We start from the raw sequence: 23679 nt of genomic DNA, 5'->3' as shown, positions 1-23679 counted from the left end.
TAAATTTTATAAAAGTATTGGTCCACAACAAATTGGAAATTTTAAAAACTAGTCTTCCACATAAAGTTAGAGGAGCATTAATTTAGTGAGTTAACGTTGGCTGTAGGCTAAAACAGTAACAACGAAAACTTTATCACCAGCAGAAAGAATTCCTTTTATTTAAGTGTTACTAATTAAGCTTTTTTCAAATAGTTTAACCTTGTAATAATTAAGAGAAATGAGCACTTATCCAGGTCAACTCTAAGAATTAACTCTTAAAATATGCAATAAGTTCTCAGAATGTAGGCAACCACGTTCTATATAAAGTAAGGGTAACATGTCTTACTGTCTGCTCTGCTTTATTCCTGGCTCTGCCTAGATCAGTTCTCCTGGAATCTATATGCAGGTCAAGACAACTAGTGGGGCTAAAAGTGATTTTGTAAATTGAGTCTCTGAAAAATATTATAAGAGGAAAATGCTTTCCTCCCTCACTCTTGGCTTTCTCCCTGGGCAGATCAAATGGAAGTTAATGGGTAAAGTATGAACAATAGTCTGACTTATCTTTTTAAGATCTGTGGGTCCATTTTACACAATGTGATGGATTTAGGTGTCTAGACAGGAAAACAAGAAGATACAGTTGAAGGTGTCCAGGTTGGGGTCTGTGAAGAGAGCTAACTTCAGCTTAGCTCATGCTGACTAGCTTTCTTTGGGTGAGAGGAACATGCCTAATTTTGGCATGGCTAAAGCGGACTTGGTCACAAAGCTGCAAAATTTTAGATCATCTCATCAGTTGTAGGTGCTATATTATAGCAATAACAATAATATATGCAATATTATAGCAATAAAAATAGTATGTATGGTAATTCTGTGTTATCTTGGTTACTCACAACATCCTGTGTTAAGGGTTATTCTCTCCACTTTTCAGATGAAGGCATTGAGGTTTAAAGAAGTTAGAGTGACCTGTTCAGAGTAACAGAGCAAGAAATTGTTAGAATTGGGTTCTAACCCAACTCCGTTGTCAAATTCTGGTCCCACAATAGCCACAGTTTTCAAACTGTGTCATGATCCTTTAGCAGGTCAGAAGTCAACTTAGTGGATCACAATCAGATTTTATTTCTTAAGAATTAGACAGATAGGATAGAATATACAAAGTAGTTTAACCAATGTGGAGAAAAAGGGTGATTTCAGAGACCACACTTAACGCTGGTACAGAAGCTTCTCTGCCTATTTGTCTCTGCGCAACCCCCTCTCTGTCTTGGGGCTACCTCGATTCGTGCCCTGCTACCCCCTTCCTCTTTCCTTCTGTCTGTTGACCACAACTTGTGTACATGAGTGCTGGCTGGTGGGTGAAGGTGCTTCTCCTGCTGTAGAGTGGCCTGGGTGGTGGTAGCCAGAACAACCTACAATCTTGCCAATGGAAGGAGGGCCATTCACCATTTGATCAGTTCGTGCCTTGTATGGAGATCTGGTTCCTTAACATTTCGTTAATAAAATGTTAACCTGTGCATCACTTCACCAACAAAAACCTTCAAAGGTCACAGTTTCTGGAGTCATGCATACTCCTGGGTGAGCCCCAGCTCTGTGACCCGGCATGCTACCCAGCCTCTCTGAGCCTGTTTCTTCAGTTATACAACAGAAATGACACTAATGATGCCTAGCCCAAAGTGGTGATTAGAAAAATATATATGTAAAGTAGCCAGTACAGGGCCTATCACACACCGGGTGCTCAATAACTACTAATTATGACACCAATCTTACGATATTAATTCCCAAGTTTTGAGCACAATAAAATTCGCTAGCACTAAAACCATGGCAAACATTTAGTGCTTCTTTTAGAATCCCAGAAACTTTTGTGGATTTGTCACCTAGCATAGCTGCCCTGAAGAAGTGTGACCAGTCAACAGGTGCTTGGAGGCTGAAATCCCACCCATGCCCCACAAACCAACTGTCTGCCTCAGTGTAGGGTTGCAGCCACCAGGAGGAGGGTGCCTCTTTCTCCTTAGCACAAAAGCACGTTATCAGCTGACTGGTGGCCCCATCTCCTGGGTCATCAAAGTTAGTTAGCTCTATCCTATGGGAGCGAGGAAGTGCCATTTGGTGGACTTTTCCATTTAATAAAGTGCTAGATGAATAAACTTTTACTGTAATTGGTTCCCCCCAAAATATTTGTACTTCTAATGGTATTCTAGAACATTTTGAGAGGTTCTTCTCTTTGTCATCATACAGACACTTATAAACTCTAGCCACATATCAGGACTAAACTATTTATAACATAGGTTGACAAAGTATTTTTTGAAATGTTTTATGGACTGCAAATGTTTCATAAGGATTCTCATCCTTTCTCCTTCCATTCCTTGATGTTATGAAATATGACAGAAGGCTTTTTTAAGGTCACCATATATCTAGCTTATTGAAAACAGATATTCTACTTCAAAGCTCTAAGAAACTGATACTTTGGATCAGTAAAACCCAGATTTAATTTCAGCTTCCTCGGTTTACATTTTAAACTCCATTTAAAAATATTTGCCATTATTGTGCTATTAGAGAGACCACTAATGTTTTTTGTAACTGGAAGTCCCTTATGATCCCCAATTAGGTGTTTTAAAATTTAGCTGCATAAATTGAAATACTGGAAGTAAATTATGCTATTGCAACACTTCCCATATGTTAGTAATTGAATTAACAATTTATAGGATGAAGTTTTTCTAGCAGATAAAAACAAAATGATGCTAAATTCCTGGATTTTTTGGGTCATTAGTTCTTGTCTTGGGTGACTTGAGCAACACTAGGCCTCAATATAGAAAACTTGAAAAAAACAATTGAAACTTTGCCTTATAATAAACAGCCTTGCACTTTTGATACTTCTGTATTTTGCTACTTTGGAAATATTTTCATTTGGAAATATTATCTACACACTCCCAACAAGGATAGAGCCTAAAAACTTAATATTGAGTATGAAAAAATTTGTTAAAGGATACATACAAAAATAATTTTTACAAATTTCAAAATACTCGACTACTTATTTATTCATACATATATTTACATATATATGTATGTATAAATTTTTTTTCAAGAGTACATAGACCAGCAGGATGACATCAAACTCATGGGAGAGGTTGGTGGAAACAGAACTAGAGGTAGTCAAAAAGGACTTCCACTTAATTGTAAAATTGATTGTAAAAAAGATTTGAAGAAAATATTGCAAAATATTACCAGTTGTTAATTCTGTGCTGTGGAAAAATAATCATTTGTTAAGTTCCTCTTTTTATATATATGCATTTTTCAAATTTCTCAGCAAAATAATTTCAAGGTACTAATTAAGGTTTTATCTTGTGTTCTCTACAACATTAACAAAAATAACAATAAAAGCATCACCAGATCCTAAAGAACTCTCAGGACATAATTAATCCCACAGTTTTGGTGTTGATCCTTGTCTAAAAGTATAGTAATGAATGAGATCACACTGTTTTCCTCATTACTGCATGTTCCTCATTTGTCTAGTACCTTTTCAAAAAGTTACACTTGATTCTATTTTAATTGTTAGCTCAGTCCAAAAATAAGAACAAATATTTATTGAACACCTACTATTTGCCAGGCACCATTATAGACATTGAAGATAGAACAATGAAAACAACAGACTGGGAGTCAACAAACTGTAGCCCGTAGGCCAAATCTGGCCCACAACCTGTTTTTGTAAATAAAGTTTTATTAGAACGCATCCCTGCTCATTTGCTTGGGTATCACCTACGGCTGCTCTACAACAGAATTGAGTATTGTGACAGACTAAAGTATTTTCTGTCTTACTATTTCCAGGAAAACTTTGCCAACTCCTGCAATAGACGAAAATCTCTGCCCTCATAGAGCTTACAATCTGTTACGGAGACAGACAGTAACAACATAAGTAAGTTTTAGGGTGGTCAGCGGTGACCCAGGCGACCAAGAGTAAGACAGCAGGGGAAGGGGAGAGGGAGTGTTGTGAGGAAGTCAAAGAAAGCCATGTTGCAAAGATGACCTGTGAGCAAAGATCTAAAAGAGGTGAGGGAGCAGGCTCTGTGGAAAGCTGGGGCAAGTAGCAACTGCAAAGGCCTGAGGTGGAAATTTCTAGGAACTACAGGGGGCAGTGTGGCTGGAACGCTGTGAGAGAAGGAGAGAGGAGGTAGCCAGTCTGTGGGGCCATGTGGAGCAGCACCCTGCAGCCAGTGTAAGGAGTTCAGCCTTTACTCTGAGTAAGGGCCCCAGTGTGTCCTTTGTAACATCTAGAATATTCATTTCATTTAGAGACTGAGGCCACAGCTGTGGATACCACCTCCTTAGGCAAAACTCTATTTGCATTTTGAAACTTCAGTTCTAAACCTGCCAGCCATCTTGCCAATCCTTACCAATGTTCAGAGCAGAGAACAAGATAGCTGATGACGGAATATTACTACTATTCGAAAAACATTCTGTGGACATATCTTGCTTATAAGTCAGCCATGTTGACATGCTAGTGTCAGCACATTCTATGGAAGGCTTTATTTTAGTCCAGTAGGTTAGCCTCAATAATACTAAATTTCAAAATGTGTATTTGGGATATATTTTTCCTTGGTGTTTGCCGAGAATGTAATTGATCCACTACCTTTATATCTGTGTTCAGCTACCTTCTCCACACCCCCATGTAGTTTGACCTCTCCTGGGAAGCTTGGAACGTTCCGTACAGAAGAACGGGTTGACATTTATGGAGAACCCACTTGATGCCAGGCACCATCCCTGCCTTCAAGGAGGTTATAGTCTAATAATGGGGAGAAAATTATAGAAAGCTGTGAACTTAGATATTCTCTTAAAGTAATACTTCTCAGGTGTTCTTGCATTCCAGCCCACTGTTTTCAGCAGGTATGTTTTTATTCCTTTCTTTTTTTAGTGGAAACAGCTAGGGCTGAGAGATTATGTGACTTGGTCAGGTTTGCTTAGCTAATAGATACAAGAGAAGGTACTAATTGCCAGGTTTCTCGCTTCTCAATACAATACACACTTTTCCATCGCATTTTTATTGTTAAGCCAATGATCAATTATTTTTGTCATAAATATATGAATTAGAATCTATATTCACCTCAACTGAATATATCCCTTTGTATAATATAGAACATGACCATGAACAAGTATATCACATATTTAAAGTATGCCAAATAGAAATATTGCTGCTCTAACCATGCGGAGCCATGTATGACCAACTTAATGCAACTCCTAACTCTTGAAAATGGTGATTAACTACTGTTCTCTTTTCTTGGATCTCTTTGAGCAGCCTTAATTTTTCATGTGGGGGAAGAAACTGTTATAGAGGAAAGAAGAGAAATATTCTAATTCTAGACTATAAGCCCCTCAAGGGTTTCTCTTTAATCTCCAGTATTCAGCACATAGTAAGCACTTAATAAATGCACAAATGCTTATCGCTAATATAAGATTATCTACTTATTTTCCCACTCATCTGTGCCCCTCACGGGCAGTTGATTTCTCATTAAGGTACAAACAAATTGTAATTTTGATGTTTCTGAAGGATTTAAATTAAGGCCCTGTCTTCAGGACCCTAAACATCCAAATGAACACACAAATATTACCAAATAACTTTATGTTTACAATCACATATATAAGTGACTGGACTTTTCTCTTTGCCTCTGGAGGTCTTGATGTGAAATAGACCCCCCTCCATACGTTCTCTCCTTTGAATGGCCTGAAATCTCGTTTCTTCAGTGTGCTTTTCTCCAAATAATCATCAGGTGAAAATACTCTATTATATATAAGAAAAAGACAGTGACATAGCTACTTAAATTTATACTTTTTCCCAGCTGCTGGTTTCTCGCCACGATCCAACATTGAGGGCTTTTTTCCTTTCCTCAACCCCTCAGAGTTCTCGTTTGTAAAGTCTTTGGGACTTCTGGTCATCTGTTACTTTAGGGCATCTTTGTAGCTTTGATTCTATATTTTAAAAGATGTTCAAACTATGGCAATATTTCCCAGTAAGGACTCTAAGTTATTGGTTGATCATAATATAAAAGAGATCATAAACTACATTTACATATTTCTGGGGTATTAAGTTAAACATCCTTTTTTTTTCCTGTAAGGTCTTTCACTGGAGTTAGGCCAGCCAACTGACATATTGCTCATTAATCATACATATTAACTGGAGTAGTTAAAGCTTTAAAATCCAACTTACCATTCTGTCCTCAAGGACTAGTTCTTGTTTTCTAAATGTGATGACATATGCTTCAGACACTTCCAATTAGGTCTTTCCCTTGAAACTTCATCCTGACATGTTTCAAGAACATTTTATTCCCTTGAGTACAAGTTCATTAAATTATTAATATCCTTGTATAAGTCTTGTAGGACTACTTGCACAATGCAGCTTTCTCTATTTTAAAACCATAGTTCACAGTGAAGGATGAAATAGATTTCACTTCCTTTTTTATCTTTGTCCAGTCAAAAACAATGGACTGGGTAAATATCAGAGAATAATAGATATTATATTCAGTAACATAAAATGTTAATGGAAGGTAAAAAGTATTTTGTATGTGTAAATGGAAATGTGTATTAGTCAGGGTTCTCCTGAGAAACAAAACCAACAGGCTGTGTATACACAGAGAAAGAGAGATTTATCTTAAGGAATTGGCTCACACAGTTGTGGAGGCTTGGTAAATCCAAGACCTGTAGAGTAGGCAGGCAGGCAGGAGACCCAGCTGAAGAGTTGCTGTTGGAGTCCAAAGGCAGTCTTCTGGCAGAATTCCTTCTTGCCTAGGGGAGTTCAGTCTTTGTTCTACTCAAGCCTTCAACAGATTGACTGAGGCCCACCCCCATTATGGAGGATAATCTGCTTTACTCAAAGTCCATCAATTTAAATGTTAATCTCATCCAAAACACACCTTCACAGAAACATCAAGAAAGAATAATATTTGATCAAATAGCTGGGCACTGTGGCCCAGCCAAGTTGACACATAAATTAACCTCACAAAATGCTATACAGATAATCAACTCCTGATTATCCACACACATAGAAGGAAATGTTGCCATAAGTGATCTAAATCAGATAACCTAAAATCAGTTCTATTGAGCCTCTGTATGAAACGAATTTATGGCAGTTTAGCTTCCTGGCTATTATCTACATAGGCAGGTACTCAGATCAAACTCTATGACCCTTTTAAGACAAAACTTCCAATGGATTCCCATCACAATCGTGATAATGAAGCTCAGCACCCTGCCCACCATCCACCCACTCACTTGCTCTGCTGCTCTAGCCACCTGTGTTTCTTGCTGTTCCTTGAACAAGCCGTTCTCAGTGCTTCGTTCTTGCTGCCCCCTCTGCTGGATGTTCTTTCTGAGACCTTGCATGGCCCAGGGACTCACTTGGTTCAGGTGTCTGCTGGGCATGCCCCTGATTTTTCTATCCAAAACTGCACGTCTCCCTGTGTAACTCCATATCCCTTTACCCTGCTTTATTTTTTTATGATTCTTATTGCTATCCAAAATTCACATCTTCATTTGTTTGGTTGTCAGATATGCAGTAAGTATAGCGTAGTGGTAATGATCAGAGATGATACAGCCAGGTTGCCTGGATTCAAGTCCCAACTCTGCTACTTACTAGCCGTGTAACCTTAGGCAAGTTGGTTTGTCACTCAGTTGCCTCATCTGTAAAACAGAGATGCCTCCAAGATATTTTGAAGACTTAATGAATAAACGGATGTAAATTACTTAGAATGGCATGTGGCCAAGGATAAGGACCATCTGTTATCTATTACTATCATTGTCCCCATTGGAGTATAAGCTCCGTGAGGATGGGGTTCAGGGTATTTCCAGAGCATAGACAAGGGTCTGGCTCATAGCAGGGACTCATTAAATACTTGTTGAATGAATTAATGAGTGAATCTGGGCATATGCCAGCTGAGAATGGGAAATTGTCCTACAAAAACACAGTGAAGAGGTGGCAGGTGAACAAATGATGAGTTTAAAAGTTGCAGTGGAAATTCTGTGTGGTTGAGAAAGCTGAGTTGGTGACTTCTTATGTGTGTATTTGCATATATGTGTGTGTGTGTGTGTAGTACATGTAGCAGGATGCAAGGAACAAGATGCATATATGTGTGTGTGTATGTAGTACATGTAGCAGGATGCAAGGAACAAGATGCATATATGTGTGTGTGTATGTAGTACATGTAGCAGGATGCAAGGAACAAGATGCATATATGTGTGTGTGTATGTAGTACACGTAGCAGGATGCAAGGAACAAGATGCATATATGTGTGTGTGTGTGTAGTACATGTAGCAGGATGCAAGGAACAAGATGCATATATGTGTGTGTGTATGTAGTACATGTAGCAGGATGCAAGGAACAAGATGCATATATGTGTGTGTGTATGTAGTACACGTAGCAGGATGCAAGGAACAAGATGTAGCTGGGGTTTCTGGAGGATAGAGGACACTTCCCTAGAGGAGACGGAAAAGTCAAAGGAGAACATAAGCAGAATCCAGCAAAGGCTGGCACCAGCCTGGCATCAGCTTTCCCAGGACACCCTAGCCTTATTCTGGGGAAAGGTTGGAGCTGAAGGAGAAAGAGACTCTGTGGGAAGGCAGATTGATGAGGACAGACTCAGAATTACTTTTACCCGGTCGCAGTTCGAAGTGACATTGGATGTTAGGTTTAAGTGTTACCAAACCTGGTTTGTTTTTGCCCATTGCCCAGAAAGCCAATCACTGAATCAATGAGATTGCAGCAGAGAGAGGATTTAATCACAAGGCAGCCAAGTGAGGAAGCAGGAGAACGAGTCTCAAATCCACTTCCTCAAAAACCAGGACTCAGGGATATTTATGGGGTAGGGGGCAAGGTGGTCTGAAGTGTGGAGATAGGTGATTGGAGGTTAGGAGAAGTGAGGTAATTGATGATCTGCACAAGCATAATCGAGCTTCATACCTCTTCATAGAATGCATGTTCACAAAATGGTGGCGTCCTCACGATCTGAGGTTGGAGTTTTAGCTCCTTGATGTCAAAAAGGTCATTGTTGAGCATTTTTACGGGCCCAGTTGATGGGTTGGTGGTCTCAACTGGCCTGAACTGGACAAGGGATCCTAATTCCTGAAAAACAGCTCAAACACACATTACCACAGTGACCCAGGTGCCAGGGAGATGTTGTCTATAGGAACCTAGTGGGAGTCAGATAGCATATTGCCTAAGCAGCACAGTTAACAATGGGTGGGCCAACAACTAAAAGCTATAATCAGTAATTGCAAAAAATCTTTAGTTACTAGCTACCTAATCATCAATGGCTAACTGTTTACCGGTTTCATAAGGACAGGAAAAGTAGTGTTCAACTCAAGAAAAAATATACCCAGTATTTGTATATTTGTATAAAATAATGGCATGTCCCCAAGTGTCCAGTGTTTGAAAGTCATCAATACATTTTCCCAATACTTAAATCAATCACGCAAGAACAAGGAGTGGCGGGCTGGGAAATGCCTTGCAAACACACTTGCTCAAAATGTCAGAGGAGAAAAGGACCAAAGAGGACACACACGTCAGTCAGTGCAGAGGTCCAGGGAAGCTGTCCCTATTGGAGGGGACTTTTCAGGGTTTACTGCCCGATCTTGTTGCTGAGGGTGTACAGATGGCTTCCTCTGACCACACTTCTCCCATCCTGGTGACCCCACTGCACCCCCACTTCCCCCACAAAGGGAAGGCTAAGGAGAGTTATTAAAAGGTAGCACACGATCAGTTTGGGATGGAACTTAATTCTCACTTTCCCTCCCTGGAATTCCTGGGCTTACCTATAACCAAATGAACAAGTCTACCTCTAAGCAAATGGACAAGTCTGCCTATAACCAAATGGACAAGTCTGCCTATAACCAAATGGACAAGTCTACCTCTAACCAAATGGACAAGTCTGCCTATAACCAAATGAGCAAGACTTCCTATAACCAAATGAAGAAGTCTGCCTATAACCAAATAAACAAGTCTGTCCAAGTCTTTGGATAGATAGTCTCGAGAATGACTATCCCTCCTCTTCTTCCTTGAAGGCAATATCCAGGTCTTAGTCTCCTTATTGTGCTTTCCCCCAGCACAATATGTAAAACAGACAGTCAATTTTTCCCAAATAACTTTACTCATCTTTTTTATAGGGTTTGATTCTGAAGTCAGCATTTAAATATCCAAATGCAATGTAACGCGTTAGATTCACCTTGATGAATTGAGAATTATGCACTGAATATTCTTCAGTTTCAAAATTAGGTGACCTTTCTAGTTTCATCTTATGGATCCTCTGGAATTCTCTTCATTTTCCAGGCAGTTATTGAATAACTGCAAAATGTATTCCTATGAATTTATTCGGTGCTACTCAATTCAAAATCCTTCACATTGAAAATGCTGTTCTAAAATTCCACCCCTTGAGGAAACATTATATCTTTTAAAGTAGGCAACTCAAAAATGCTGAAAATATATCCTCTGTAACTTTACTTAATCGAAACCAAGATATAAAATGTCATTCGTGGTTTCTTTGTTCCAGTGCTGGCTGGGAAGGCTGGTTTGTCCCTGTTGCACTGGCCCCGACTCCAGCCTGTCTGAATTTTGTTGAGGGGCCTCACCACGTTGCTTTCATTTTAACATTTCCATGAAATAAGACACTAGCAATTTATTGTTTGTCCCTCTGCATGTTGATTTTATCTACTCTAAATCTAAAAGTATAACATTTCCTTAATAAAAACGAAAGGTAAAATTCTGCGTTCGTCACGCTTGGAGAAGCAGAGGCCCGGTGGCATGATTCTCAGACAAGGACGGCAGTGTGGAAACCCTGATTCCCCTCCTCCAGTCGGGGAGCATGCCCGCTCGTGAACTTCCAAGTGGGCAGGAAAGAACATTTCACAGTGCACTTCCAGCATCCACCCTCTTGATGTGGCACAAAGATACTAAAACGTATCTCAGCGTGTTCAGGAAATTATTTAGCCACAGCCTGCCACCGCCCCACCCATGGTACCGAGATGAATCTCCGCCTTGAAGAGACTGGCAATGGTGGGCAGAGAAAACAGCCAGAGGTCAGGACGGAGGGAGTTGCTGGTTTGGCAAGGCAACCAGGAGTCCAGAGAGATCTAAATGGAAGCTTGTGGTTGGCATGTTGGCAGGCCAGCAGAAGGCAGGGTGGATTCTGCAGGACAAGCAGAAATCAGGCAAACAGGTGAGAACTAGGATGACCCAAATTCCATAGGGCAAAGTAATCAGCAAATGGGACATTTAAAAATCTGGCTTGATTGGGAGAAAACACGAGAACCTCAACAAATACAAGAGCAAAGTAACCTAAATTGTGAATGATTAGGATACCCACCAAGGAAATCTTAATCCTGAGGATTATGGGTTTTAGGATCAGATACACTTGGGTTTAAATGTTGGCCCCACCAGTTATGAGGAGAGTGATTTGGAGCTGATGTTTAACCTTTCTGTCTCTGTAAAATGGGAAGAGTATCACCCATCCGCATTAATTTTGACAGGACTAAATGAAACATTGTAAGTCAGGCACTCAATGCCTGGACCATGGCGAGCACTTGATAAATGTTAACCATTTTCGCATAGGTCTTTCTTATGTTTGCTAGTATAACATGGACAGTTCAGGGCACAAGAGGAAACGTTACTGGTTGGGTACATCCAGTCAGAAGGGGTTAAGAGGTAGGACCTTGCCTGTACTTATTTTCATGACCAAATTAGTATCAACGTGATAACTTAATAGGAATCCGAAACAGTGACTGTAGACCACAGACCAGACCATTCGGCTCAGCCCAATGTTTTAATGAAGTGTTGTCATTTATTCAGATTATCATTTATTCAATTGTAGCTGCAGGGGGTTAGATAATAATGTCACAAGTTCTAACTTGTTTTGAAAAGCCACATTAGTTACGGGTAGAGACTATCCAAGGAAAAGAAAGGAAAGGGACAGAGACATGGAGAAATTGTGGAATACTTTAGAAATGATAAGATGCCAACCTACGTGAGGAAGGCAGTATTGAGAAGAGCATCGTGCAATGGGTTCATCTTTCCTTGGCTCTAAACCTATTTCAAATCATTTGTTCATGCTAAATTACATCCTCTTCCCATGTCCTTACAAGAGTCACTTGTCTGATCCCTGAAGTAATGAGACCTTTATGACTAGCGTGGGTGCTGTCATAGATGTATTTTTAAATGTTTGTTAAGAAATGAGATGCACTTAGGCTATTGTGCATTGCTTACATAAGTATTCCATTCCCACTTTTTCACGTATCGTTGATCTCAAAATGTGGTAACTTTTTTACAACATCAGTTATAAATCTTATTTCCGTTCGCAATGTAAAAAAAGAAATCCAAACTTCCCAGATAGTTGGGCAATGTTTTCCTGTGTAATTCACACCTCCTTCACAGTTGTGGGTGCCAGTCAAGGCCCTGTCTCCTCTTCCTTGACATTTCCTTGACGCCTCATTCAGGCTGAGCTGATGCCTACAAGTGTGCTAAATACACACACGGGGACAGGGAAATGTTTGAGAGGAGCCAGCTGTATTAGCAAGACCTGGCATTTGGAGAGACTCCTTACACACATGTCTCCTCTGTGGGTTTGGGGTCTGCATACCATCCTTTATTTAAGTCCAAGTACTGCTATAGCCTTGTCTTCATCATCATCCTCCTCATCAGCAACAAAAACCATCTGTCAGATAAGTACCAGTGGTCCATTATTGGCATTCTTCCCTTCTTAACGCTCCTGGAGAGCCAAGTGTTTATAAATCAAATGGCTAATTTAAGATACACGTGCTCTCGTACTGCAAGTCATCCTGGAAGCATCAGGTTATTTTCACTGTTGAAAATTTGTAGATGTCATTCATTTTAATAGCCATGGGTTTTTCTTTCTCCCTGACAATAGTGACCCCCTGTGGCCTTGTACACAGAAAATGCAGATGGGTGAAGGCATTAGATAATTCAAATAAAATCATTCCATTGTGGAAATCTCCTGGCTTCATTTGTTTACATTTTTATTGAAATATAACATACATTCAGAAAAACATATGTATCATAAGAACACAGCTTGGTGACTTTTCACAAATTGAACACACCCATGTAACCAGCACACAGTTCAAGAAACAGAAGAACATTGGCATCACCAGCCCCACAGAACCCTCTCGCACTCTCTCAGACACTCCCACTCGGTCACCTGTTATAACATCTAACAGCATAGATTAGTTCTGCTTGTTTTTATTCCTTATGTAAATTGACCAACGTTATGTTTGCAGGATTCATCCATATTGGTGCGTGGAGCTGTATTCTGTTCATTTTCATTACTATATAGTTTTCCATTATATGAATGACCCACAATTTATTTTTTCTATTTCTATGAACGACCCACGATTTATTTTTTCTATTTCTACTCTTAATGGGCACCTTGATTGTTATTTTAGATGAAAAAATTCCATACATAGTTAAGAGTTGGTTACATTTTTTAACTCATCTACAATACATATTTTAGAAGGTTTTCTTATGTATTATCAAACATTTTTAAATGAAAAAAAATGGAGAATTGGATAGAGGATGGTGGAAGGCCGGGGGGAAAGGCATGAACGCTTATTATTGTCACCAGGTATTGGACATTGTCGTGGCAGTGTTGTTGTTGTTGTTGTTTGTTGTTTTTATTTTCTGAGGAAGATTCACCCTGAGCTAACATCTGTTGTCAATCTTCTTCTTTTTTTGCTTGAGGAAGATGAGCCCTGAACTAACATCTGTGCCAGTCTTCCTCTATTTTGTATGTGGGTCACCACCACAGCATGGCTGATGAGTGGTATAGGTCTGCACCAGGATCCAAACCCGAGAACCTGGGCCGCCGAAACAGAGCACACTGAACTTAACCACTGCACCATGGGGCTGGCCCTGGAGTGTTGTTGTGTTAATTGTAGTAAAATACACATAACATAAAATTTACCATCTTAACCGTGTTCAAGTTTATAGTTCAGTAGTATTAAGTATATTCATATCGTTGTGAAATAGATCTCTAAAGCTTTTTCATCTTTCAAAACTAAAACTCTATACCCATTAAACAACACCTCCCCTTTTTCACTGCTCCCCAGGCCATGGTAACCACCATTCTACTTTATGTTTCTATAAATTGAACTACTCTAAATACCTCATATAGGTGGTATCATACAGTATTTGTCTTTTAGTGACTTATTTCACTATGCTTATTTCAATTAGTATAATGTCATCAAGGATCATCCATGTTGTAGCATGTTAGAGTATTTTTTTCTTTTTAAGGCTGAATAATATTCCACTGTATGTATGTACTACATTTTGTTTATCCATGTATCTGTTAATGGGCATTTGGATTTGTTCCACCTCTTGGCTATTCTGAATAATGCTGCTGTGAACATGGGTGTGCAAATATCTCTTCAAAACCCTGCTTTCAATTCTTTCGGATATGTACCCAGAAGTGGGATTTCTGGATCATATAGTAGTTCTACCTTTAATTTTTTTAAGAACCTGAGGAGTGTTTTCCATAGTGGTTGCACCATTTTACAATCTCACCAACAGTGCACAAGCATTTCAATTTCTCCACATCCTCGCCAACATTTATTTTCAGTTTTTTGAAAGTGGCCATCCTAATGGGTGTGTGTGGTAGGAATTCTACATAAGGTCTCTTTTTTTAATCCTTAACAAACTTGTTGCAAAGTATAACTACCAATTTTACGGCAATGAAATCTTAACACAAAAAGTTTCCGTAAGAGAAAAAGCCGAACCCAGCTTAGGTGCTCCTGAACTTGACCGTGGGCCTTGTATTCTCAGAGTTCCACAGGATCGCAAAACCAATGGAGCTCTTCTGTTCTGAGCTACAAGATTTACAAGACGTTAGGGGCTCTACAGGATTGCCTGACTTTAAATGTGAAATAGGAGCTTGAGGTTTAGAGCAGAGGTTCTCAAAGTGTGGTCTCTGGGCCAGCAGCACTAGCATTACTGGGAACTTGTTAGAAATGCGAATTCTTGAGTCCCGCTCCAGACCTACAGACTTGGAAACTCTGGGAGTGGGGACAGCACTCTGCTTTAACTAGCCCTCCCAGCGGTACTGACGCAGCCTCGGGTGTGAGCCCCACTGGGCTTAAATCATTAGACAAAAGGCTGAACTGCTGTCTAGCAACCTTTACACTATTGCCAAGCAAGAAACTTACATGTTGAGTGCTTTGAGGTCTCCAGGGCAACCTGATATCGTAAATCTGTGTTTTGTGCTTTATACTCCAGTTTTCAGAAAAGTGTTGGATTAGCCCAATTGTAATTATGCTGGAACAGCAGGTCTCCATCCTTTTGGAGATTCAGCCAGACTCCAACTTATCAGAGTTGCTTATGAAAAAATGGCCACCTGGGAACAGGCTTCCTAACTGGGAAGGCGGCTCCCAGCTCAGCATCTGTTTGTATCTGCGAGGATTTGTGTCCCCACCTACATCCAAGTCCCCACTTTTTGTCTCACTTTACAGTGGGTCTAGAGGGAGCCCTGTAATGAAGGCACTGAAATAAAGGAGACAAAGAGGAGACACACCTGTGTAACCATTCTTCTCCTTGGAACCACCAGGGCTCCCTGGCCCCACCAGCAGCCCTAGCAACTCGTGGGGCCCCAGGTGTCCTCATATAATTCCCCAGAGCCCTGCGAGGAAAGAACTGAAATTCACAGACTGCACCTTCCTCAGAAAAAATGAAGGAATCTGGTTTTAGTCCTAGGATGAGAGTTGTGATTTATGCCTGTTGTCTTGGCATAATTGTTAATAATAAAATATTCCTCAAATTATCCTGACCGGAATAATAAAATTCATCCTACTAAAAATATACTGTTATCTCTTAGGTAGGCTTTTGCCTTCCCTACTGCTTTTAAGTGAAAGAGAAAAGATCTTTTGGAGAAACAGGAGAATGTGAGACAGTATCCAGTGCAGCTGGCGGCCTTGAATGGGGATAAGGAAGAAAAGGAGTTAATTCCTGGGGCTCCTTGGAGAGAAGAAAGATGACGTCTAGGAGTGGGCTTGAACTATTACAGTGATAGAAATTGTGGCCCCTTAGGTTCTGTAGCTTCCACTCCTCGTTCTCATCCATTCACCGTCTGCTCTGTCGTGTAGGAGCCCCCTCTCCAGGTCACTGACACTTAGGACTGAAAGCAAAGTCCTGAGTCCAAATATAGTGAGGGTATGTTTGGCGGTATGGCTAAGAAAATGGGGACTGTTGCTTGTAAAGCACATCGTAAAAAATTATTCAACTCTGTTTTGGAGTGTTACTAGAAACCCAGCCTAGAAACCATGTTTAAACTGAAAATATGTGCCAGCTGAAGTTATCTGTACACAATATGTCCCAATAATTTAACAACCCTAAGAATATTTTACCTTCATGTACACTCTTAGCAAGGATGCTAACAAAATCAGCATTGCCCTGCACTCTTCCAGAACACGCATCAGTACCACCTGACATGGCAAGGCTGACTTAAATGAGCATGTAAATCGGCAGCGAAAGGCAAGAATTTAGATGCTTGCCCCTACCACACAAATTGTGAATGCTTTTTACTCCCCAATTTAAGACATGCCAATGTTATGTTACAATATTTGACATTTGGTTTGTCTTAAACATTAACTCTGTGATAAAAGTTGATCGATAGTTAGCCTCATTTTCCCCACTTCCTGCCCAAATCGATATACACGTCTTCTTTAAAGAAAGAATACACACAAAAGTTGATCCTATGGTTTTAACTTACCTCAGCCTAAAAGAAAGAACCAATCACCTACTCCGATGCCATTGATTTTGTTTCTTTGTGCTCTTGTGAATTAATAAATTACAACGCTTCCACTTTCTAAGTAAACTTTTTACCATTGATTAATCCTCAGAGTCTAATTGACTTACACTTACTAAAAGACCTAATATATTGATTTTCAGAATGTGTAAACTGCAAGATTAGAGAATAATGTATGTGTGTATAACTTTTATTAAGTATACAGAATACTAATTCATATATTCATTCCAGTATTACAATCCCCAAAAGGAACGCCAAGGTTCAGATCTCTAAAACAGATGGTACATGAAAACACCACTAATTATATTTCTGTTTTTAATAAAATTTTTAAAAATCTGTTCTGTAGATATTAGCTAGGATTATTTATGAAAACAGCTGCTGTTTTTATGCAAAGACTTGATGGTATGCACTTAACTTGCCTTCAGCTACAATGCTCCGTTTCCCACCCAGTCACAGCGTACTATGTGCTTACATATCTCCCAAAGCTTACCTGCTGGTTCAGCTGCCTTTGGGCTTCCTACCCCACTCCAGACAGATGAAAACCAGAGAGATCAAGCAACTTTGCCTGACACTTTCAGAGCAAGAAAATAAGTGAATGAGATGGGCCTTTCTGTGTTTATGCTTACAATTCTCCCAAAAAAGTATTGAAAGGTCAACCCAATACTTTCACTTTTCAGTAGCAACAATATGTATTAATATAGTACCGATATGGTAATAAAGTAAAGTTATTAGTAACAATGAAATAGAGTGATCATATTTAGAAAACCTGCTCAGAAATGCTTCAAATGTGTGCTTTTGATACCTAAGCTTACTTCCTTCTATTAGAAATGAAAACAATTTAAGAAAATACCTTTATAGTAAATAACTGCTCGTTAAATTATATTAAATACACAGTTACTTAGAGATGTTAGCACAATCTTATTTTTCTAACTCCTGCAATTGGAATTTAGCTGGTTGTGAACTTGGGAGAGCTAACATTCAGTTACAATAATGAAGATTATTAAGCAAGGAGTATATACTTTAGTTCACTTTTATAAAACAGCTTAACAGTCCAACGGGAAGAAAAGAGCTAGTTAACGTGCTTTATACAGCTTAGGGAATGCTTTTCAAACTTTAATGATCATTAGAATTACCTGAAGTAATTTTTAAAATGCCGATTTGTAGCTTCCTTCCCCAGAGATTCTAAACCAGTAAGTCTTGGATGGGGCCTAGGAATATGCATTTCTAACACCCAATCTCCCCCTCAGGTACCTACTATCAAATGAGAAGTCAGGCTAGTCTGAGAAACACCAATTTAAGATGACAAATGCGTGTATTGTTGCCTCTGAGACCACAGACTCGTAAGATAAAATGCCAATCGTAGACCATCTTTCAGATGCTTTATATTCCTTTACTAAAGTGTCAGGGTAGAAGCATTTAAAGGGCTGCTAATGACAGTTACGGTTTATCCATTCCAGGCGTGATTTTTCTCATCTAGGCTGTCAAGATTTGGCCTACAGCTTTTAGACTTCATTGATGTTTAAAGGCCACGTAGACTTGGAATTATTTTTCAACTTTTTGTTACTTTTTACTGTCTTTAAAATTGCCATTTAATATTGTCTCCTCTTGAAATAAAATGGAATCACAGTATTTATGGTGTGTTTCTCTTTGGTTTCAAGGGAAGACGAGGAAAAACAGGTCCTCCAGGAAAACCAGGCCCCCCAGGACCGCCGGTGAGTAAAAACAAGATCTCTGTTCCTTTTCAGAGTGCCTCTTCATTTTGTGTGTTTACCTAAGGGCTATTTTACTCCCCTGGGGATAATAATTTCCATCTTTCTGCTGTTTAAAATGGTGGCCCTCCCTGCGCCTTCCACCACCACACAAACCACACACCTCACCACTTCTTGATTACATGGACAGGAACAACTCTGCCGCTGCATGAGCACCGCAGCTGGCTCTCCATGTCAGTGAGTCCCCTCTGAACCGACCTGACCATCTCGTCAACTTCCTAGCATCCAGGCTGGTAGTAAGGTAGACATCTGGGGAAGCAGGCCCACTCTTCTTGATACAACTGCTTTGTTAGTAGAATTCATAGAATGTTATTGCTAAGGAGACCTATAAAGATCTTCTAACCAATTAGCTGGTCTTTTCCTTTACCCTCAGCCTCTAGAAAAAGTATCCATGTCTTATAGTTCTGCTAACTCTTCAACCCACTAGAGTCTGTTTTGTGCCCAAGCTCCTCCATCGACACTGCCCTCTCTGTGGTCACCAGCCATCTCTGAGGTGGGAGATTCCCCGGGCCGTGTTCAGGCTTCATCTTCTTTCACTGCTATACAGGAATTTACACTGTCGACTGCTCTCCTTGAAACTCTGTTCTCTTCGTTTAGTGACGTGGATTTTTTTCTCCTCCCTCTGGGGCCATCCTTTTCTGTCTCCTTAATTAACAATGTTCCTTCTTCCCCTAACTACATGCTGCATGGATTAAAGATTCCCAGTCTTTTATTCCAACCCAGACCTCTGTCCTGCGTTCCAGGCTCTTACATCCACTGCCTGCTCAGCACCTCCCACCTACATACTACAAAAGTAGCGTGTCCAAAACTAAACTCAAAAAATAATCCTGGAATGTTTTTCTCTCCTTCGTCCTCCACATCCAGATCGTTCCTAAATCATGTCACTTCTACATCCCACTAGCTCATGAATCCACCTCCTCTTCTCTTTCCTCATTGCCACTGCCTTAGTTTAGGCCCTTGTCAATTTGTGTCTATATTTTTGTAGCCATCTCAGAGTTGGTTTCATCGCCTCTACCGTCTACAAGTGGAATAATATTTCTAAATAACTCTGACAGTGTAACTCTGGCTGGAAACTCTTTAGTAGCTTCCGTTTCCTTCAAGACAGCATCCACATCTTCCACGTGCCATTCTCGGCCCTTCGTCATTGGCCCTGTACCTGTCTTTGCCTGTCCTCCTCTGTGCTCCTCCTTCTTTTGGGATCTGTAGTCTATCTTCCTTTACTATCTCAGAATGCCGTGCTTTGTGAATGTCCTGCAGGAGGCCCAGGTAGGCTTCCCTCTGTCTGCGTGACTCAGCTCAGACCTGGGTTCTCCCACACAGCCTCCACCAGGGCTCTCAGCATGTGAGGTGTTGCCCTCCACGATCCTATAATCTCATACCTCCTACAAACATAGCACATTGTTTTGTAACTGTTATTTTCCTTATCTGTCTGCCCACTGTGCTGTGAATTTATTTTTGAACCTCTATTTTATCGTCATTGCCTAGCACAGTTCTGGCATGTAGCATGTGATTATTAATTATTTAATGAATGAGTAAACGAATGAATATATTTTGTAGATGAGAAAATGAAGACCAGAAAATGTGTCTTTTTAAAGACCAGAACCACCCTGCACCAGCACTAGGGGGCTCCGCACCTAGCGCCTGAGGTCTTACTCAGGGTGTGGTCATGAGCCAAAAATGCACGTGATTGCTGTCCCCTGGTTGATTTCATTTCCTCCGCTTGAGCCACTCAAGTGAATCATTCTGCTGGCAATGTACTGGTGTCAACTGATATCGATTATAAAGTAGGGAGAAAAGAGGCATAAATTGGGCATTCTGAAATCCAGTCTTGGAAGGAATCAGCTTTGTTGATGTTTATTCCAAATTTTCTGGCAAAACAGAGAACACATGGTAGGATTTTCCATAACTGTCTTGTGCTGTAAAGAAGAAAAGCTGGTGAATGCTAACAGGCAAGATTAGACCTTCATGTAGTTTTCTAAACGTATGATGCTGCTTTCAAGGCAGGATAATGTTTGTCTCAAAGGAGGATTTTGAATGATGAAGGCCTTTATGACAAGCTCACCAAATGGCTAGGAGAGGAGAGGATTACACCAAATCCTGGAATGAGTTCTCAGCTATAGATCAAGTAAGTTCACTGAAGAATTTAGAAGATTAAGAAATATGCAACTATATGAAAGAATTTATAATATTCAATTCCACAGGTTTTAGTTTATAGTCAGAGTGTTTGGGGGAAAGAGGTACTTATTTTATTTCAAGTATTAGATTTAGAAATGGGTCTGTTGGGTCTGTTACACAGTGTTCATTAAATCCTGAGTACACGAGATTTAAAGGAAAAGTGGTTTATTCTCTTTTGTAGTATAATAAAATACCAATTTGTGAGATTCTAAAAATAAGAGGAAAAAGTCTATGCAAAAAAGAAAAGGTTTCTATTCATAAGCCAGCTTTTGTTTAAAAAGAGAAAGTATTAGTATAGCATCAGCTCATTTTCTGTTTAAAAATTGTGGTTTATGGCAACTCTTCATCTTTTTGATTCTGGGATAGCTCCTCTAGTTGACTAAAATATCTTTTCTCTTATACAAGTATTATCAAAACTTTATTGGGGCCAGCCCGGTGGCGTAGTGGTTAAGTTTGACATGCTCTGCTTCAGCAGCCTGGGGTTTGCAGGTTTGGATCCCAGGCATGAACCTACTCCACTCATCAAGCCATGCTGTGGCAGTGACCCACATACAAAATAGAGGAAGATTGGCACAGATATTAGCTCAGGGCCAATCTTCCTCACCAAAAGAAAAAAAAACTTTGTCTTGGGCACAGTTTGCACCGGCTTTTGGATTTTTGAAGTTGTTCACATGATAGGTGGCATTGGTGATGAGCATCCCAGCGTGGTACAGAGGTCCTACAGGGCACTTGCTCATACTTACAGGAACAAGGTAAGGGCAGCAATGAAAAGGGAGGGAAGATAACTGGCTCCCCATGTACTGTGCTTATCGAGAGGACTATTGTTTCCCAAATGGCTAGAAATGAACAGAGTTCTTCAAAAATCAGTCCTTTCAAGATTATATTAACTAACACTTTAAGAAAATGAGCTTATTTAAAAAATTAAACTGCTCCTAATGCATATTGTTTAACAATTTCACAAGCATTTATTTAAGGCCTACTATGTGCTAACACTCTGTTAGGAGCTGGGCTTGCAAAAATGAATAAAGATATTGTCCTTGCCCTCTGGGAATTCAAGTTTAGTTCACAGGAATGTGAACAGAGGAAGAGAATTTAGAAGAGAGAGTGTCAGGGTGGTGTCCTTCAGGAATTGACAACTGAAGCATAAAGGGTGAACCTTAAAAAAAGAAAGAATTCCCACCAGTTACAACAACATGGTTGAACCTGGAGGACATTATGCCAAGTGAAATAAGCCAGGCACAGACGAACAAAGACTGGACGACTCCACTTACATAAGATTTCTTAAATAGCCAAACTCATAGAAGCAGAGAACACAGTAGTGGTTGCCGGGGGCTGGGGGAGGGGGAATGGGGAGTTATTCAATGGGTATAAATGGTATAAAGTTTCAGCTATGCAAGATAATAAGTTCCAGAGTTCTACTGTACAACATGGTGCCCATAGTTAACAATACAATGCCATGCACTTCAAAATGTGTTAAGAGGGTAGATCTCATGATAGGTGTTCTTACCACACACACAGACACACAAGATATACTAAGGGATGCAAAGAAACTCTGGGGGGTGTTGGATATGTCAGTTCCCTTGATGGTGGTGATGGTATCACAGTGTTTGCATATGTCCAGACTCATTGAATTGTACACATTAAATATGTGCAGTTCTTTGTATATCAGTTATACCTCAATGAAGCTGTTAAAAAAAAAACAAAAAACAGTAAAAATTGTCCGGTGGAGTAAATAGAGAGGAAGGAGAGAGCAAGCTACGTAGTGCGGGCAGGAAAGCAGCCTGAATGAAAGCAGAGAGCGCCGAACCAGCCGGGAGCGGGGTGGGCAGCCCAGGCCCTCTTGACACAGCTCTGACCCATCAAGCCGGGGCAGGGGACTGCATGTGAAGCCCCACAAGTCAGGCGAGGCTACAAAAATCTGTGGAGAGTTCAAAGTGGAGAGTCCTTGGCCAGATTTCACTGCAAGTCGCTCCCGTGGCGCAGTGGGGTCTGCATGTTGAGAGTGGGCAAGATTCACTGCGGCTGTCACAGAATCTATTTTTTATCTCTGTTAGGCCATCCCATGGAGCTATTTGTATTTCATTACAATTTATGTATAGCTTAAGAGACATTCCCCTTTACTTATGGACATTTTTAGATCAAAATGTTGGTGTTTTTCATTTATTTGTTTTTTTCAACATTGCACCTTATGTGAGACGAGCCCTACTTCACAACAGGGGGAAGGTAATAAGAGGGAGAGGGAAAGGTCGGTGGGGCTGAAGTCCCACCTGAGATGGGGAGATGGGGAGATGGTGGATGGCTCACCCTAGAGGCTGGCAGGTGAGATTCCTAAAGCACATGTTAGAATTTCTTCAACAACGTGAAATATTTAAAAATATTAATTTTCTCTCTATCAAACAGTAATCAAATAACACGTAATTTCCTTCAAAATTAGTGAATAATTTATATAATTTTAGCATGTATGTTTGAGTGATTAGCCTTTAGAAAAATTAGGCGAAGAAAATGTATTCTCATCAGTATGATTGTCTGAAAAGAACAAGAAATAGGAGTTATCAGGAGACATGAATCGTTTGATAACAGCATACTTGGCTCAATTTCTTCAAGAAAATCTCTTCCCTTCAGCACTTTAGACATGTTCCCTGAATCAAATGTGGTGATGTTATTTAAGGGAGTGTCAATGAAGATTTTAAAAAATAGAACTAAAAGAAGTCTCAAATGGCCCAAAGCAACTCAAACAAAGAAACATTTTAATCAATCCTTCTGCTTGTAATTCTTTGTTCTGAAGCCAAATTTGTATTTTCTCACTTTCTTAAGAAATATTTGTAGCAAAAAGATAAGTTGTTTACAAGGAATAATTTCCCACAACTTTCCATTTAGTGAGTGTGTTTGTGTATATACACAAAATATATATTTATTTATGGAAGGACAACCTTTTTCCCCCTGAGCGAGTATATTTCCTAGGAAAAAAGTTTTCTAATAATGGAATATTT

At 39.9% G+C, this 23679-nt stretch overlaps 1 protein-coding gene across 1 annotated transcript in view; it reads left to right on the top strand.

Moving 5' to 3' along the window:
- The window catches only part of COL19A1 (collagen type XIX alpha 1 chain), a 297565-nt gene that overhangs the window by 180214 nt on the left and 93672 nt on the right, over positions 1-23679 (top strand). The window contains exon 15 of the mRNA XM_058553922.1: positions 18404-18457. Coding sequence (XP_058409905.1) covers positions 18404-18457 — 54 coding nt within the window. The remainder of the gene's footprint in view (positions 1-18403; positions 18458-23679) is intronic.

This window comes from Diceros bicornis, chromosome 14, assembly GCF_020826845.1.
Source record: "Diceros bicornis minor isolate mBicDic1 chromosome 14, mDicBic1.mat.cur, whole genome shotgun sequence".
NCBI classification, from domain to species: Eukaryota; Metazoa; Chordata; class Mammalia; order Perissodactyla; family Rhinocerotidae; genus Diceros; species Diceros bicornis.
Note: the sequence above shows the minus strand (reverse complement) of the source record. Positions and strands in the feature narration are given on the sequence as shown.